Source organism: Haliotis cracherodii, unplaced genomic scaffold (assembly GCF_022045235.1).
Source record: "Haliotis cracherodii isolate W230 unplaced genomic scaffold, xgHalCrac1.p SCAF_7, whole genome shotgun sequence".
Lineage (NCBI taxonomy): Eukaryota > Metazoa > Mollusca > Gastropoda > Lepetellida > Haliotidae > Haliotis > Haliotis cracherodii.
In genome coordinates this window covers 56,853,551-56,874,217 of record NW_027266330.1, presented here as the reverse complement: position 1 = coordinate 56,874,217, position 20,667 = coordinate 56,853,551, and the positions used below count along the sequence as shown (strand labels likewise).

The 20,667-nt window shown below is 41.1% G+C and overlaps 1 protein-coding gene and 1 pseudogene across 1 annotated transcript; one reads left to right on the top strand and one right to left on the bottom strand.

Moving 5' to 3' along the window:
- Positions 1-388: 388 nt before the first annotated feature.
- LOC139448207 (general transcription factor IIF subunit 2-like) lies at positions 389-16,288 on the bottom strand. The gene is made up of 8 exons (XM_071229725.1): positions 16,167-16,288; positions 13,934-14,013; positions 11,650-11,810; positions 9,780-9,812; positions 8,647-8,728; positions 7,751-7,847; positions 6,037-6,177; positions 389-4,226 (listed from the first exon to the last, which is right to left on the bottom strand). The coding sequence occupies exons 1-8, from the start codon at positions 16,242-16,244 to the stop codon at positions 4,110-4,112; spliced, it is 789 nt and encodes a 262-aa protein (XP_071085826.1). The 5' UTR covers positions 16,245-16,288; the 3' UTR covers positions 389-4,109.
- On the top strand, positions 4,414-6,018 carry LOC139447844 (oviduct-specific glycoprotein-like; annotated as a pseudogene).
- Positions 16,289-20,667: the final 4,379 nt, after the last annotated feature.

Genomic DNA, 20,667 nt, shown 5'->3' with positions numbered 1-20,667 from the left:
GTCTTTTGGTATTACACGGCCAGGGATCGAACCCTGGATCCGGGCAGATGTTCAACCTACAGGCAAACGTCTCATGTGTCAGAACGGCATCACAGCCAATTTTATTTTTTCAAAATGAAACTTCATTTCAGAGGTAGATCGTATAAACACCCTCTGAGCATTTGAAAGCAGTATTTTCAGTAACTTCAAGGGAGAAGAGCTTGGTCTGAAGGCTGGATTCCACTCTGCTGTGGCAGCCATTTTGAAATTTTCAAAATGAAAAGTCAACTTGTTGGTCTTGTTCTGTTAACCTTATATTGATATGTGATATCAACTACAAAGCCTCCCGAGATCACTCTATCAATATATGCAAAAAGACAAGAAAACACTGTCAATTCAGGACGATGCTTTAATTTACAAAATGAAACTTAAAATTCTCTACAATGAACCCCAAAGGGTAATTTACATACTCAAAATGAAATGGCACGATGACTTTCACATAAGAATGACGATATATGAACAAAATCTCCCCGTGTGGAATACAACATACAGGATTGTCTCCACTATAATATCTTCATGTTACAGTCTAACCACACAATGATTATTTTGGCATCATGGCAATGGTTCTGCTGAACATTTTGATGATGTTTTACAGATTCGCTCATCAATTTGCCCAGAGGCAGGAGGGAAAATTAAAAACATTTACAAATATTTTCAGGACTGATGTAATTTCATACCTGTAAGAAGGCAAATGAGTTAGTCTGCCTTCGAGAAGAAGATGATTATATTTTGAAATTTCGCAAACGAGCAGCATCAGCAAATATAATTATACTGCACATTTTTAATCCATAAGTCAAAAGGGTAGATACCATTTAAAACCATAATCAATTATTCAGTTTGACAGGGGCAGAATGATCCCCCCTGCCTCAAGAGTGAGCGAATGAGAGTACTACTTTTAGTAATATTCCAGCAATATCACAGCAAGGGACACAAGAAATGGACTTGACACATTGTACTCATGAGGAGAATAGAACACAGGCCTTGGTGTGACCAGTGAACGCTTTAACCGCTTGGCTACCCCAGGCCTCTAGTGCCTCATGCATAGGTCAGGGTGAGTGAGTGAGTGAGTGAGTGAGTTGGGTTTAACGCCGCTTTTAACAGTATTCCAGCTTAATGTGGGAGGAAAGCCCGAAGTGATGCAGGTCTCAGACGTTTACAACTTCGGTGAAACCCACGAGCACAGGTAAGGTGCTGACAAACCTAGAAACACAATCGGGGCGAACCGGGATTAGAACCCACAATCATAGGTTTCTGGCGTGCCCAAGGGACGCAACTCTACACAGCGAATTGTGGCCTGGGCCATCCATGACCCCCTAGGTCAGGGTACAAAATTCCTTGTATCATGGCTAAAATCAGTATGGCACACCTAGAAATCATGTGATATTTTGGGAAAATAAATGTTGTGATGTTTATAAGAAGCAAATCATAAGTGTTCTCACAGGTATATGTTTGTTTGTTGTTTAACGCCGCACACAGCAATATTCCAGCTATATGATGGCGGTCTCTAAATTATCGAGTCTGGACCAGACAATCCAGTGATTGACATCATGAGCATCAATCCACGCAATTGGGATAAGATGACATGCATCATCCAAGTCAGCGAGCCTGACCACCTGATCCCGTCAGTCGCCTCTTACGGCAAGCATAGTCGCCTTTTACGGCAAGCATGGGTTGCTGAAGACCTATTCTACCCCGGATCTTCACGGGTGAACTTACAAGTACATCTGACAATAAGAAATGAACATTTGAACATGATTGGAATTCCAGAAAATGAAAAGGGTATTATCAATTTCAATTAAAAGAAAAAGGAAAAACTTTCTGTATTACAAATGCTTCTGATCTAGGTCAGGATGAATGAGTGAGTGAGGGAATTGGATTTAACGCTGCTTTAAACGGTATTCCAGTTATATCACGGTGTGTCAGCTAGTAATGGGAGAAAAGCCAGAAGGTATGCAGGTCAAAAGTTCAAACCATGAACATAGGTGCCTGTCACATCCAAGGGATGCAATTTTTTTTTTTTTTTATGTCCCTAATCACCAATCAGATTCCACCTCTCATATCACTTGCATTCGCTTCAAAAAAAAATATGGCAACCCATTCTGAGGTGTCGCCATTCAAGATCTTTATTGAAACAAGACGGGTCTTACCACACGAAGTGCAACAAATCACTTGAGCACCTCGATTACAAACAAAAAAAGATTTGAAAAATATCTGTACAGCAGTAACCATACTGTTTATGAACTGCATGTCAATTTTGTCACACGATTTTGACAGGACATGGCATGGACTCGTTAGTACAGCCAAAATATGACTCCATAATTCCAGCCTAGTTCGGCAAGGATGAAACTATAGACAGTCAACTCCCTTGCCTCGGGAAGATATAATTGTGTGTATTCATACCCTGATTCTGTGCCCAGAACAAAACAAGTTGGCCTGGCCCAGACTCAATTATGAAAAGGTTTGGAATATTACATATTCTGTAATTGTTCACTTGTCTAATTTTATTACTTTATTTTAACTATTTGCCATAAAAACATCCTGCGATCAGAAGGGTAAGCAGTGGTTGACAGTCTGTACAATGATACATGCAACCAACAGTGTCAAAGCAGAAAAAGAACTTTTAGCACACATATTGGGCACCTATTCTGCCCTTGAATCCCCATTTTGGCAAGCATGGCAAGAATTGACACACCCCTAATGTACCCATGGGACAAGCATGGGCAGAGATGGCACCCCCCTAATGTATCCATGGGACAAGCATGGGCAGAGATGCCACATCCCCTTATGTACCCATGGGACGAGCATTGGCCGAGATGGCACCCCCCTAATGTACCCATGGGACAAACATGGGCAGAGATGGCACCCCCCTAATGTACCCATGGGACAAGCATGGGCAGAGATGACATCCCTAATGTACCCATGGGACGAGCATTGGCAGAGATGGCACTCCTAATGTACCCATGGGACTAGCATTGGCAGAGATGACACTCCTAATGTACCCATGGGACTAGCATGGGCAGAGATGGCACCCCCCTAATGTACCCATGGGACAAACATGGGCAGAGATGGCACTCCCCTAATGTACCCATGGGACAAACATGAGCAGAGATCGCACTCCCTAATGTACCCACGGGACAAACATGGGCAGAGATGGCACTCCCCTAATGTACCCTTGGGACAAGCATGGGCAGAGATGACACTCCTAATGTACCCATGGGACTAGCATGGGCAGAGATGACACTCCTAATGTACCCATTGGACAAGCATGGGCAGAGATGGCACTCCCCTAATGTACCCACGGGACAAGCATGGGCAGAGATGGCACCCCCCTTATGTACCCATGGGACTAGCATGGGCAGAGATGCCACACCCCTTATGTACCCATGGGACGAGCATTGGCAGAGATGGCACTCCCTAAATGTACCCATGGGACAAGCATGGGCAGAGATGACACCCCCCTTATGTACCCATGGGACAAGCATGGGCAGAGATGGCACTCCCCTAATGTACCCATGGGACTAGCATGGGCAGAGATGGCACCCCCCTTATGTACCCATGGGACTAGCATGGGCAGAGATGGCACCCCCCTAATGTACCCATGGGACTAGCATGGGCAGAGATGGCACCCCCCTTATGTACCCATGGGACTAGCATGGGCAGAGATGGCACTCCCCTAATGTACCCATGGGACTAGCATGGGCAGAGATGGCACCCCCCTTATGTACCCATGGGACTAGCATGGGCAGAGATGGCACTCCCCTAATGTACCCATGGGACTAGCATGGGCAGAGATGGCACCCCCCTAATGTACCCATGGGACTAGCATGGGCAGAGATGGCACCCCCCTTATGTACCCATGGGACTAGCATGGGCAGAGATGGCACCCCTAATGTACCCATGGGACAAGCATGGGCAGAGATGGCACCCCCCTAATGTACCCATGGGACAAGCATGGGCAGAGATGGCACACCCCTTATGTACCCATGGGACTAGTAGGGGGTCGTGCCTATACCCCCAGGATATCTCCAAGGGTCAGTTACATAAATATGGACGTTGTCCAGCAGCTAGTGCTATGAGGTGTTCTGTTCCTTGTAATGTCGGTACTCTGGTTTCAGCTCCCACATGTTGCGATGCGGCGCCTTCATGTTGTACGTGCAGATCTCCTTCAGGATCTCCTTCAGGTATGGCTGAAACGACACAAGGGGAATTCTTTAGATCTATTCCCCACTCAAAAATGTGGCAAGGTCTTGATGGGAAAGTCAATGAAAAATAAAAGGGTGAACGAAGGGAGGTAACTCTGGGTCTAACAGTCAGTGAGTTGGGTTTAACACCGCTTGTAACAGTATTCCAGTTATTTCACGGCGTGTCAGCTTGATGTGGGAGGAAAGCCCAAGTAATGAAGGTCTCAGACTCTGGTGAAACCCACGAGCAAAGGTATGGTGCAGATGTGAGTCAATGTGAAACAGATGTGGGTCAACGTGAAACAGATGTGGGTCAATGTGAAACAGATGTGAGTCAATGTGAAACAGATGTGAGTCAATGTGAAACAGATGTGAGTTAATGTGAAACAGATGTGGGTCAACGTGAAACAGATGTGAGTTAATGTGAAACAGATGTGAGTCAATGTGAAACAGATGTGAGTTAATGTGAAACAGATGTGAGTTAATGTGAAACAGATGTGAGTCAATGTGAAACAGATGTGAGTTAATGTGAAACAGATGTGGGTCAACGTGAAACAGATGTGAGTCAATGTGAAACAGATGTGGGTCAACGTGAAACAGATGTGAGTCAATGTGAAACAGATGTGAGTTAATGTGAAACAGATGTGAGTCAATGTGAAACAGATGTGAGTCAATGTGAAACAGATGTGAGTTAATGTGAAACAGATGTGGGTCAACGTGAAACAGATGTGAGTCAATGTGAAACAGATGTGGGTCAACGTGAAACAGATGTGAGTCAATGTCAAACAGATGTGAGTTAATGTGAAACAGATGTGAGTCAATGTGAAACAGATGTGAGTCAATGTGAAACAGATGTGGGTCAACGTGAAACAGATGTGGGTCAATGTGAAACAGATGTGAGTCAATGTGAAACAGATGTGAGTCAATGTGAAACAGATGTGGGTCAACGTGAAACAGATGTGAGTCAATGTGAAACAGATGAGTAAAAGTGAAACAGATGTGAGTCAATGTGAAACAGATGTGAGTCAATGTGAAACAGATGTGAGTCAATGTGAAACAGATGTGAGTCAATGTGAAACAGATGTGGGTCAACGTGAAACAGATGTGGGTCAATGTGAAACAGATGTGAGTTAATGTGAAACAGATGTGGGTCAACGTGAAACAGATGTGAGTCAATGTGAAACAGATGTGGGTCAACGTGAAACAGATGTGGGTCAACGTGAAACAGATGTGGGTCAACGTGAAACAGATGTGGGTCAATGTGAAACAGATGTGAGTTAATGTGAAACAGATGTGGGTCAACGTGAAACAGATGTGAGTCAATGTGAAACAGATGTGAGTCAATGTGAAACAGATGTGGGTCAACGTGAAACAGATGTGAGTCAATGTGAAACAGATGAGTAAAAGTGAAACAGATGTGAGTCAATGTGAAACAGATGTGAGTCAATGTGAAACAGATGTGAGTCAATGTGAAACAGATGTGGGTCAACGTGAAACAGATGTGGGTCAACGTGAAACAGATGTGAGTTAATGTGAAACAGATGTGGGTCAACGTGAAACAGATGTGGGTCAATGTGAAACAGATGTGAGTCAATGTGAAACAGATGTGAGTCAATGTGAAACAGATGTGGGTCAACGTGAAACAGATGTGAGTCAATGTGAAACAGATGTGGGTCAACGTGAAACAGATGTGAGTCAATGTCAAACAGATGTGAGTCAATGTCAAACAGATGTGAGTCAATGTGACCACAAATGTGATCTAAGGGTTGTGACACAAAAGATGAACAAAGGGATGTGATCCACAGATGAGACCTACCACTGGTTGGTTGGTGATCTTGACAAGGTCCTTGACGTTGTAGTACTGATGTTTCTCGAATGCGTTGAAGAGCATGTCCTGCACCTTCTCACGATCTAACCTTGACCTCTTGCTCTCCTCCTTCTTACGTTTATCGCCATCCTGTAGAAACATGACAGTACGTCACAAACATGCGCACAAAGAAGCCTCAAACTACCTCAAACTAACAGACTTAATGTCTGGTGTTGTTCTTATTAAATCAAAGATGGCTACCCGGCAGCCATATTGAAATTCCAGTTTTGATACCTTGAACACACTTGAACACACTTGAACCCCCTTACAGTAACAAACATCCACACAAAACTTTAGCTGAATCCATTACTTCGGAAAAGTGAAATTCCGTGACTCGTTTTGTTTGTTTGTTTGTTTGTTTGTTGTTTAACGCCACACTCAGCAAAATGACGGTGGTCTGTAAATAATCAAGTCTGGACCAGACAATCCAGTGAATGACATTATGAGCATCGATCCACGCAATTGGGATCGATGACATGCATCAACCAAGTCAGCGAGTCTGACCACCCGATCCCATTAGTCACCTCTTACGACAAGCATAGTGGTCTTTGATGTCAAGCATAGGTTGCTGAAGACCTATTCTACCCCGGATCTTCACGGGTCCATTCCCTGATTGACTGGGATCTAGGGTGTAGGCACAGCGAAACCTACACGGTGTAGGCATAAACTGACCTACCGGCACAATAGGGCTCGGACAAGTAACTGGTTGGGTGGGTCCTAAGAAGTCATGGTTAGTCATGTCATATATTGTCTAATGACAAAAATTATCTAGAACTACTGTAAATCGTGAAATTAATGCGTCTCCAAAAGAATGCGAATTGTGACTCAATATGAATGCGACACCTCCCTCCTCCCAAGCATCAGTGGATATGTTATCTAAAGAAAATGTCAGGTTTACCGGAGAATCCTTACATTAATCCAACCTTACATTAATCCAATCACACACCAAATAGCACCGCTTATTAGCGCTGAGTAGAGTACTTCCGCTAAAACAATACATGCACGCTGGCTCGTGTCGGCCTTTGACGCAGTCGCAAAGAACAAAGGGCACTGTGTTGCGTGGGTGGCGTCTGTCTGGACTTGCAAGTGTGATCAGTGATGACATAAGTGAATAGAACTCTTGTCATGACCCCAGCAGTGACAATTCACAGGATGTAATTAGTGCTTGAATGACATTGTTTATATACTTGTTACAAGTGCTTCTCAATAAACAGTGATGTGGAATACAAAGTTGCTTGTTTTTAGCGTATGTCTAAGTTGGTATTTCTGCTAACCAAAATGTCTTATTGTTGATATAAATGCGATGTTTAATAATGCGAGCCAAGACCACTCACGTTTTTCGCATTTATTTCATGCTCGCGTTAATTTCAAGATTAACAGTATATGGTTACACTACAAGTAACTAATGTTCGCATTTCTTTCTGACTTTGCACAATATTCCTTCTGACTTTTATATGTTTCAATAAAGATACAACTTCAGTGTATGCATGACCAGATTGTCTTATACATGTATCCAAATACATTTTGACAAGGCTACGATCAAACTATTCCCAGTCGGATATTTTGGACCTATCTCCTGAGACCTAATAGGGTGTGGGTACCCAGGTAGTAAATTTGGCCTCATCCAAGCCCTACAGCAAAATGTAGACAAAGATTGACTTACCAGTGAAGCGTAGGCACTCCGGGGTTTGTAGGACTGGACCACCCCGCTAAGCTGGATCACCTCTCTCTTGGGTTTGTTCTGGATCTCCCAGTGAAGTCTTCACATGGAACAAGACAGAATGCTTTACTACAGGATTGCCGACACCTGTATGTGTACTTCTGCATAACTGTATTTGTTTGTTTGTTGTTTAACGCAACACTCAGCAATATTCCAGCCATACAACGGCAGTCTGTAAATAATCGAATCTGGACCAGACAATCCAGTGATTGGTTTGATTTGTTGACGTGATTCAACAATCGCCATGATTTGTATTAAAAGAATCATCAATATTAATTAATAATGGATAAAATTTACTATAGCCTTCAACATTTTTACTAATGTAAGCAGTCGTTTAAATGTGATCCAACGATAGTAAACAATCTATTTTTAATCTCCAACGAGTTCCTAGGTTTTGGCACGGAACAATTGACGCGCTTGTTGTCTCCCCTGTTCTATGAACTTTTTTTTCTCGTCTTCGCTAATACCACTGGTCTTACGAGAATTGGATCGAATCTCCTGCTTCATTGCGTTGTATTTGGTTAGTTCTGACAACACTAAACGAAACTCCTCCTCAGATATCTTACAATCAGCCATTGCTGTTGAAATATGACCCTCAGTGCTGTTCAACTTTGCTTCGGCGAGTATCCGAATATTATCATCTTATAATCCTTTCTTTTGCATTTATGTCACGTTTAGGTTTGTCAGCACCATACCCGTGGTCATGGGTTTCACAGAAGTGGTAAACGTCTGAGACCTGCATCACTTCGGGCTTTACCTCCCACATTAAGCTGACACGCCGTGATATAACTGGAATAATGTTAAAAGCGGCATTAAACCCAACTCACTCACTCACTCACCTCTTGAGTTTGTTGTAGTTGTCGTCAGCGATAGGTCGACACTCTGCTCGCTGGAGCACCTTGCCTTCTACTGCCACCCTCTCTGAAACAGACACCTCAGACTAAACACGGCATACATATGGCGGTGGGGTGGGGGCTTTGTTTCATCATTATTCACAGACAAAACAACACAAAAAGTAGTTTTCATCCTATTCAAAACACATAGACATTCAAAAATTGATAAATTTTATTTTAAAATTTGATGACACCAATAATCAAGTTTATAGTGCTGACAGGTCAATTAGAAAATCCATCTTCATCTGATTTCCTGGTACATCTAAGGGAAGCAACTCTACACAGCAAACTGAAGTGCCCTATACTCGCATCATCATAAAGTCTGCCACACGTTTCATTTTTATTTGCATTTTATAAAAAATAAAAAAATATAAATACTTAAAAACAATGCGATTCATATAGCACACAGTTACTTCCCTTTACATGTGCACTGCTTTACTGAGCATCTAGTGTTATGGTCATGGCGGCAATAGGAGTTTGTATGCTCCCTTATGTAAGGAGGACCTTTCCCAGGTTGATGGTACACAACTGTTTGTTTCATACTTGTTTGAACAAACAAAAAACAAAAAACAACCGCCTGCACTATATTTTCAAAAGTCACTGCCTGAGACCCAATTCTTTGGTGGCAAGTGAGCAGCTCAGACGATAACAATTCCTTATAAATAAAAGCCTTGTCATTGACAGACTACAAACGGGATCACAAAGTAAGATCGCTACCGTTGTTTCATTATAAACATGTTCATTATATCCATGAATTTTAGATGATAAACTATACAGCAAATGGTCAGGACCAAAAAAACAATTTATTATAGTGAGTGAGTCTGGTTTAACGCCGCTTTTAGCAATATTCCAGCAATATCACGGCGGGGGACACCAGAAATGGGCTTCATACATTGTACCCATGTCAGGAATCGAACCCGGGTCTTCAGTGTGACGAGCGACGCTTTGACCACTCGGCTACCCGACCGCCCACAATTTGTTATATGTGTGTTCTTTATTAACATAGTTTACTATACATGTAAATGTAGAGGACAAACACAAAACAAAAGGTAAGCTTGTTTCCTTGTAAAGACACATACCTGAAACCTTTTCCTTTGTTGCACCATTTCCATCTGAAACAAGTCAAAGTGAAGTGATGAAGTAGGTGACTTCATATTTACATCACATCGGCAACATTTTGGCCATGTAGCCATGGTATTGGTAACAAGAAAATGGCTAAAATACCTGTCAACTAAGCTACTAACAGTAAGCAAACCTCACAAATACTCACCACAGTGTCGAGGTATTACGCTGCTAAGATAACTTGACAAACATTCATTTCATTGCATGTCACTGACACTAAGTGTGACAGCAAAAAGCCCAAAGTGACACCGATGACCAGGTGGCGCTGTCTTTTTATGGAGCCTCATTGTGGTTCTATATACTATTCCTGTATAGACCACCTCCGTGGTCTAGTGGTAGAGCGTCTGCCCGGAGAAAGGAAGATCCGGGGTTCGATTCCCGACCGTGTAATACCAAAAGACGCTAAAAGATGGTACTTGTTGTTACCCTGTCTGGCGCTCGGCATTAAGGGGATAAAACAAGGACTGGTCAGCTCGGAGTCAGTATACTGTGTCTGAGTGGGGCATTCATGTTAAACTGTGGCATGGTATCTCAGTGAGCTAGCACTATAAATCGGCATCAGTCCGGACTAGTACAAGCAGCCACACAAACACACACACGTCGCTATATAAGTGCAATAATCTTGGACGCCACATTAAACCCCATTTCACCTCCCCTCCCCCAAAGTGACACCAGTGTTCTCGTTACTGGTATTTACCAGTTTTTTACCAGTAATATTAGGCTTGGACCGGTAATTCATGTGACTGTCAGTCCCTGTGGACCGGCAAATAAAGTACCTTATAAATCTTTGTTGTTGAATGAAACATCGGCGATATTCATTTAAGTAGATTTTTCAAACGAGGTCAGCTTGTCTGTTACTATCAGGGTTTCCCTTGCCTATTTTTAGCACAGGTAAATAACATTTCACTTTGCTTTCAGGTTAAATATATTTGTAGCGACTTGTCTCAAAATATTTTTAAAAAAAGAAAAGAAAATTGTGACTGAACTTGGTGTGAATGATGTGTAGATCTAACTACGTTACTTCAGAGATGACGTCAAATTAGCTGGGACTGGTAATTTTTAGAGTTGCTAGTCCATCAGGACTGGCAGTTTCAAAAGCCAGCAGGAACACTCAATCTCATTAAAATCAGACCTTAATTCTCGCTACTGCTAAACAAAGATCTGAAGACATCCCATTGGACATCCCAGGGTCACGTCAGAACGACCTTTCATCAGACTAATCAGAGCGTCGCTTACCAGATCATGAAAGTGACAGTCAGAATGTGATTTCTAATCATACATCCTCGAAAACTTTAACATGGGGTATTCCGAACAATAGTTGCGGGTTTAACGACTGAATCCATACAATCTTTACCATCTTATTAGCCATTCCGAGATGCTTTTTTGATTCAGGTTTCAAATTTGTAATTGAGAATATGTCAAAATATGTTGCGAAGCATAGTCGCCAATTTGAAATTAGTGCCGTAAAGCACGAGAAAGCGGCCTTCTGATTGGTCATTCTGTTCGTCAGTCAAAGTTCGCGCAAAGTCGGTCTGACTTGACCCGTAATGGGATGTCCTCAGATCTTTGTTTAGCGGTAGCGAGAACTAAGATCTGATTTTAATGAGATTGCAGGAACATTGTGACACAGACCAAAGACATTTTCCACTTTGGGGTAACCCACAAAAGAGGTGATATACCTGACATATGATGGGGGATCTGGGGATGGGGTCTTCAGGCTTGTGTCAGTTATATTCACAATCAGCAGATCCTGGCACAGTAAAGGGAGGACAGAGCCAAGTGTACCCAAACATGTCTATATTTGAGTCTGTGAAGCTGTAAACCCACCTTTAGCAAATATGGGTGTCTGTGACATAACCACCAGATTCTGAACACCGACGCCAGTGAGAACAAACTTATGGTCTCGTGGTGCCTGTGCTTGTCCAGGTTCGGCTTTCATCATTGTTTCGTGGGAGGAGAACATGACATCAGGCTTCAGGCCAGGACTCCTGTAACATCACAATACAAGTGTTTGGAAGAGAGTGAGTGAGTGAGTGAGTTGGGTTTAACGCCGCTTTTAACATTATTCCAGTTATATCACGGCGTGTCAGCTTAATGTGGGAGGAAAGCCCGAAGTGTTGCAGGTCTCAGACGTTTACCACTTCGGTGAAACCCACAAGCACGGGTATGGTGCTGACAAACCTCGAAACATAATCGGGATGAACCGGGATTTTGAACCCACAATCATAGGTTTCTGGCGTGCCCAAGGGACGCAACTCTGCACAGCGAATCGCGGCGCCTTAGATGACTGGGCCACACGTGCCCCCCCGCCCCGTTTGGAATAGACAAGCCAGTGCTCAGTCCAGGATTGGATTAACAGGGGAACTATGGATGCTTTTCATATTTATGACCCAGGTTTGATTCCTGGCATGAGTACAATGTGTAGAGCCAATTTCTGGTGTCCCCCGCCATGATATTGCTGGAATATTGCTAAAAGAGGCGTAAAACCATACTCACTAACTCACATTTTTTTATGATCTTGCTCAAATTCAGCTTAGTATATCTGCCAATACATAGGGGTGAAATGATCCAGCAAGGTCACTATATGATATTTGTTATGCTACATAGGTCGATACCACATGTATCGCGATATGCATATTTACATCAAATCTAGTGGAAACATCTTGACTATAAATATTTCAGAGCAGGTTCAAAAGGAAAAGCTAGCTGCAGACACATGTTCAAAGCAGCAATATTTAGGAGTGAATTTGAAATGCTAATTACAACAAATTTTGTGACATTTGACGGACAAAATCACCGGGAATAATTTATGACTAACAAATAATTTATTTTCGCAAGTGTATCGTCTTGTATCGATACAGAAAAGAATGTATCATGTATTGTATCATCACATGAAAACTCAGAGTGCATCGATGTGTCGTTTCACCTCTGCCAATAAATGTATTTCATCATGCAATGGTATCTCAAACTTAGCTTGTTTCTGTTCCCTGGTTGGAATAATTTTACAGAATCTCATCAATGATCCATTCTCTTTTATCCAGGGTATAATATCTCTACTCTAGGCATATTCGCCGCCACAGTTTCATTTAGGAAGTGACGTCAGCATCCCCGTCACCCTTCAGGGATTTGTCTCGGATTCCAAACTCAGTGCCACTGGCAAGCAAACTGGGATATTTTTAAAGTTCTTATCCTAAATTTCAAGTATTTTCACAAAGAATCTTAATATTCTATTCAGTGAGTGAGTATGGTTTTATGCCGCTTTTAGCAATATTCCAGCAATATCACGGCGGGGGACACCAGAAATGGGCTTCACACATTGTACCCATGTCAGGAATCAAACCGGAGTCTTTGGCAGTGATGTTAAACTAAATATTATATATTCATCTATATTGGTCTTGTTTGTCAACGAAAGAAAAGCCACTTCTACAAAGCCATAACATTAGTTTTAACCATAACAGCAGGACTTGGGAGAAGTTTAATTCTTATCTGGGGATTTTTACGGACATTTGATGCAGATGAATATTGGCCTTTGAACAAGGCTAGACAAATCCCTGCTTTTCTATCTAACACAGCACTGGTTTCTTAAGAATAATTTGATTAGATGACAAGATCTAATTATTTCTAACGGTGTGCTATTCAACTTCAGCCTAAACCGAAGCTATTGTAGCAAATGGGTTCTGGGTATTTATCACAACAGAACAGAGATAATCATGATGAAAGGGGAGATAATCAATATGACAGGGGAGATAATCAATATGACAGGAGAGATAATCAATATGACAGGAGAGATAATCAATATGACAGGGGAGATAATCAATATGACAGGAGAGATAATCAATATGACAGGAGAGATGATCAATATGACAGGAGAGATAATCAATATGACAGGGGAGATAATCAATATGACAGGGGAGATAATCAATATGACAGGGGAGATAATCATTCTGACTGTCCAGATCTAATTATTGATCAATTACTTAATTATGATGCAACCACAAATTTCTGAGTTCCTAAATTCAAAGACTTCACAGAAAATACCACAAAAGGTCACCAACATATTGTACAACTACAAGTATGAAGTTCAACAACAAACAAACAAACAAATGCTCACTTTGGTCGTGTGATCCGCAGCTTGCCCACCTCGCTGCCTCCCTGCGCCTTTTGCCATCTTTCCGACAGATACTTAGGAACCTGAAGAAATCAATTTTGAACATAACACACAATATCTATATTCACATAATTAATAATCAGTAAGTGGAACAACACTGACAGCCTCCATGCAATGTAATCTCACGCCAAGTAGTTCGTAAAGTTAATCACTAGAACGTGTAAAGTATACAGTGACATAATCAATATTGTTTTACAAATCTGCCATCAAATACAAAATAGTAAAACATTCAAAACCGGAATGAGATTTTTCAATACTCTGTAACACAAACAAGAGTGAAATATATCAGACACATGCTATAAAATGTAGTGAGCTTGGTTTGTAGCAGTAGTTTGTGTTATGCTTTTTAGCAGTGACCATCTTCCCGAGGCAAGAGAGTTAACTGACAGTTAACAGTTTCCACCCTAACCGAACTAGGCTGGAATTACTGGGCTCGATCGTAGCGCCACCAGTGGCTATTACCAGTTATGTCCCTTCTAAGCCTCTCCTAAGGACCAATCAGATTCCACCTCTCGTATCACTTGCGTTTGCTTCACACAAGTAGTTGCGCCCGGTCAGGACGATCTGATCGATAATCAATATCTATATTGTGATAAAACGGGTCTTACATCGCGAAATGCATCACATCACATGAGCACCTTGATTAAAAACATGAGAAGATTTGGAAAATATCTGCTGACAACGAGTTGGGGGTGCACATGCTTTGCAAATCCTGCAATCGACTGAAATCTGCACGACAGTTTTTGAACTAGATTTCAATTTCGGTGCGCGAATTTGATTGGACTATGCATAGACTCGTTACTCCAGCCAAAATGTAACTCCATAATACCAGCCTAGTTCGGCAAGAATGGAAACTGGACTTTTATAGTCAGATAACTCTCTTGTCTCGGGAAGATGGCTGTGACTGCAGTTTCGCTGATCTCACATGTATGAGATCCTTTGGGTTAGTCGTGTTGGATAGGTGATGCCAACCACAAATGGAGGCTGTTAGGTGAGTGAGTGAGTTGGATCTTAGTGATGCAGGTCTTACACATTTACCCCTTTGGTGAAACTCACAAGCACGGATATTTTGCTGACAAAACTAGAAACATAATCAGGGCGAACCGGGATAAAAACCAAACATCATAGGTTACTGGCGTGCCCAAGGGATGCAACTCTGCACATCGAATTGCAGCGCCTAGACAATCGGGCCACCGGTGCCCCTGGAGGCAATTAGGAATATCTATGATAATTTGGGTCTAAAATTAATAATCCCCCGCAAAAATATAATTGTAATCATTATTAGAATGACTAACTGTATGGTTCTTAATATATCATCTTTTGTAGTACAATACCTAACTTGACAAAATCTGTAAAACTTCCCACCACAACAGAAAATTCAGGCAATGTTTTTCTACTTCATCCAATTTGTGGAATATGGCTGCAATGGGCGGAGACGTCAAGTGTATTGAATGTGAAACGTAAGTCAGATTGAGAGAATATTTGTTTGTTTGTTGTTTAACGCCGCAATATTCAAGCAATATGAATATTTGAGTCTGGACCATACAATCCAGTGACTGACATCATGAGCATCTATCTACACAATTGGGATACGATGACATGCATCAACCAAGTCAGCGAGCCTGACCACCCGATCCCGTTAGTCGCCTCTTACGACAAGCATAGTTAACTTAAAGCAGGGGTTGAAGACCTATTCTAACCTGGATCTTCACCGAATAGCATTACAATGAATTCTCTGCCAGAGGTTATATTGTACATGTTGTAGGGTATATTGTATTCTGCACTTGGATCGGGAGTACTGTACTTTACAGGCTACCGATAGCGTTAGTTGTAATCAGTTTCCTACTCTGAGCCTGCCACAATTTCAGATACGGGCATATGGTCTCTGATTGACACAACAAGCCCTTATGATTGAAGCGGAACGCGATATCGGAGCAGCCACAGCCAATACTAAACGCTATTATAAGCTGCGCACGGTTAAGTGCAGTAAGTGAGATACTCTGCAAGTTTCTGATTTTCGGCTGTATCCTATATAAAATATACAGTGACTCCTATGTTTAGTGTGACAGTCATATTGGACCAGTGCAAGAGCTGCAAAATGATTCACCTCACAGTTCAAACAATATTTAATTTGAGAGAAACTTTACTTTTAACACTGACATTTCAGTTCACTTGCCTTTACAAGCCATACACCTCTTGGGGCTGCAGACAAATCTACTTCGCGCGTTTCGTGTGCTTTATCGACGCTTTGCATCGTGTTTCGCACACTCTGCTTTGTAGATGATAATGAAAAAAAACTCGGTCAACTTCCGTGTCTGCGCAGATATAACTTCCGTATTTTCCTTTTTATATGGCTTCCGTCTCTAAATAAAATAATTGCGCAAGCTCACGCCGCGCGTAAAGAGTCGCGACCAGTTAATACTGTTTCGAGCTCAATACAGCGACACTCAGCGATAGATCGTCAGGTGGCGCTCCTCTTTATCTCAAATTACTGCTCAAAAGTACCGAATTACTCTGAAACACGCGCATTATTCTTGCGCCACATTATGTTTCATCAACTTCAAGTGAAAATAGAAATTGGCTCTGGATGATATCCGATAGATATCCAAATGATATTTATTTTTTCAATTGGTACTAGGATACGTTTTATGCAGTACAAATAAAATGCCAGAAAGTAGTGCGCGCAAGGACACTAAATAAGGTTGTGTTTCGGACCCATATCCACAGATCCTTTCAACTTGGTGCGGTAAATTAAACTTGGAGAGACTGGAACATCCTTCAACCGTGAAAATTGACTGAAATGTTCCCAATTAAATTTCCTCACCTCTGATGTACAATGTATTAAACAAATGGCATCTAAATGTAAGACAGTGGAATAACACTTAGGTAAATATATTCCGTTTAAGGTTTGAAAATTTCGTCACTTTCTGATGATGGTAATTATACTGCGGTGCATTTTTTTCGGAAGCAGATAATTTAAAACATAAATTATGATCTAATGGTCGGCCCGACCCCTGTGTGCATACACAACAAACTAAATCCTCACACGTCAATAAAGGATAAATTAAGTCTCTGAAAACATACAAACATGCTATTTTAAACATTTTCTTGCTGTGAGTAAATTTGCAGCAAACTTTGCTATTCTGGGTGAAACCGGACGTCATTGTATGTTTATAAATACGCAAATATGGGTAATTAAGTACTCGATTAAGAATTCGCAAATGGCTGCAAGTCGATATCCCTTCCAATGTTATGTTAGCTTAAAGTATTAGATGAGAATGGAAGAGTCAATTGGGCATCGTATGTGAGGCAAATGTTATTTAATAGCGGTTTTGCGTATGTGTGGCTATTCCAAGATGTTGGTGATAAGAATATATTTTTATCTGCATTAAGAAGATGCTTAAGAGGTATATATTTCCAATCATTGGACCACAGTTTGGAGTCCCCTACTTTTTTAGTGCATTATGCTAAGATAAAATATTTGCTGAAACCCGAATTATATAAAACAGTACTCAGAGATAAACGATTAGTTAGAGCAATGTGTAAATTTCAAATATCTCTTCTCAACTTTCGAGTCAACATTATTCGTAAAAGGTCATGGTTAAATATACCTCATACAGAATCTATATGTAAAGAATGTGATTTACGTTTAGCAGAGGATAGATACCATGTCTCGTTTGTATATAAGAAATATATTCACTTGATAAATACTTTTTGTACCTCATTACAGAAATATTATTCAGGTAATATTACGTTTGCAAATTTATTTAACTCCTGTGATATTAATGTACTACGCTTGATAGCTTTATATTTATGTAAATTGAATGAGATCGACAGAAATGTAACACTCTCGGTATGTGACCTAAAATACAATTTATCTTACAACTTTATAATGGGCCTGAATAACGAAATAAACTTGATTGATTGATTGATTGATTGATTGATACTCTTTAACAGTCAAGCGAACTGAATACAATTTATCTTACAACTGTATTATGGGCCTGAATAACGAAATAAACTTGATTGATTGATTGATAGATTGATAGATTGATAGATTGATAGATTGATTGATCTCTAACAGTCAAGCGAAATGGGTCTCCAAGTTTTAACTTTATATAATGTAACAGATACCTGAGACCATATACCTATATAAAGTATATATGCTCTCTGCAAATACACAGTCAGTTTGCAAATATCTCAGCCAGGAGTCTTGTTGCTGCCCAAACTATGTGACTTATATTGTTTTTTATAAATAACACTGTAATGCCTGTTTAATTGGTTCAAAGATAGGAATATCGGAATAAATTCAGTATAGTCCACCTGGTAACCTTTTTTGCCAAGTTTCACGAGGAAACATTCTACACGCCAGAGCTCTACTGCGGAAACAAACGACCCTCCTCTTAAACGCCGAAGTCCGATGTATCCATGGAAACACACGGAAACTAAGAGAAATACACCTTGTTGATATGTGTGCAAATTTTCATTGAAGAAATAGAGAATATGAGCACGACTCCGAAACAAACCCCACCCCATTTAAGCCATCGATCTGCCCCAACGTTTTCTATGAAATGCACAAAAATACATAAACAAAAAAATATGTTTGTTTGTTTATTTGTTTGTTGTTTAGGCCGCACTCAGCACTATTTCCGCTATATGACGGCGGTCTGTAAATAATCGAGTCTGGGCCAGACAACCCAGTGATTGACATCATGAGCATCAACTTATCGGGGTACGATGACATGCGTCAACCAAGTCAGCGAGCCTGACCACCCGCGACCCCGATAGTCGCCTCTTACGACAAGCATGGGTTGCTGAAGAACCCGGAATCTCCAAATTTTTACGGGACCTAAAAAAATATGAAAGTCCCCACATGGCACCAGTTTGATGTTGGCTGAAAGGACTCCAAGACGGCCACATTTCTCGCTGGTGAACCGACCCCAGATGGGCGAAAATGGCCCCACTCATTATTGGCGAAAACGACCCATAAATGAAACGTCAACGAATTAAGAAGAAAATATTATGTTCGTTTTTTAACCACGTCACTCAAGATCTGTATTTCCAGCATTTATAAAATACCATGGATGATTATATTTTTAAAAAACAAACATCATGCATGTCATATTTTATCGGTCATATAACATGTAGTGTATACATGTAGTACTTCTGGTATGTATTGTGAGTTCATTGTATCACATGTAACATCTAAATAATTGTGTGTGCTGACAAACCAAAAACATAAATCAACATTCAAAATTAGTATACTTAATATATAATCCATGAAATATACGTTTCACTATCAAGCAAATACCCTGCAAAAGAACAATAGACTATTCCAACAAATTGAGACATATTTATATTAATTCGTAATGATTCCATTTATTTCCCTATGTAGAATTCCTGTTTAAAGTTGTCACATAGGGAGAGGTTGGGTAGCCTAGTGGTTAAAGCGTTCGCTCGTCACGCCGAAGACCCGGGTTCGATTCTCGACATGGATACAATATGTGAAGCCCATTTCTGGTGTCCCCTGTCGTGATATTGCTGGAATATTGCTAAAAGCGGCGTTAAATCAAACTCACCCACTCGTTTTAGAGAAACTCCGCCATATCTACGACAAATCAGTTTTTATTCGCGTGAATGGTGAGACAAAAAATCGCAGAAAGTTGAGTATTTTTCATCATGTGACAACATCAACAAAACCCAGGGAATGGAAAGAAGTTCGGGGACGAGCGGGGACGTGGACGGGGCTCCTGTCTTCCTAAACTGGTCGGCTAAAAGGGGCTCAGTTTGCGTCGCGTAACAATAATGGAACCAGTTTAGTGGTAACGGTTGTTGGTGTTCGCGAAGCATGTGCGCCACCTAACGGCGGTGTGTGGAACAGGATACAAGCAGTGTTGTGAGTTGATTCAAGGAATACGGCGGGAAATGGCCGCTGTGGAAAGGGATTAAAAACACAACACAACACCCGAAGGACATGCCCTTTTGAGGTACTTTATTTACATCCCAAATATTTACCTTCGGTAATATCATTGCATATAATGGCATTTCTTTGGCTAATTACACTTACAATCGCCAATCTCACTCTCCGTTCGGCGTATAAATAGCCTAGGCTAGAGTCCGGAGTTCTCCCGAAGTCTTCAATAGTTTTAAGTTCTGTAGATCTAATACGCCTAACTGATAACAACTTAACAGCGAAAACGTGTTCTAGTAATAAGGACTTAGGCTATATGTGATACACTCTTAGACACGTCACCTTGTTAATGGATCGGAAAGACTTCCGCCCGTATCCCCCTCCAAAAGTTAAACTTGTACATTGTGGTATGCATTGTCGCTCAATCCTTTTAATTAGGCTAGATATTAGTTTAATGCTGCACTCACCAATATTCCAGCTATATGACGGCTGTCTGAAAATATTCGAGTCTGGACTAGACAGTCCAGTGATTGATATCATGAGCATCGATCTAGGCAATAGGGATATGATGACAAGCATCAATCAAGTCAGTGAGCCTGACCGCCCGATGTGTAGATGTAATAGTGTTCATGCCTCCAGAAATACTTTATCTCTAGTAATTGTGTTCCTCATAAACTAATTATACCCATGACATTTTCTTTAATGTAGAACACATTTCCTGCCCGGAATAAATTCTCAGCAGAGCTGATCATGAGATTATCATTATCAT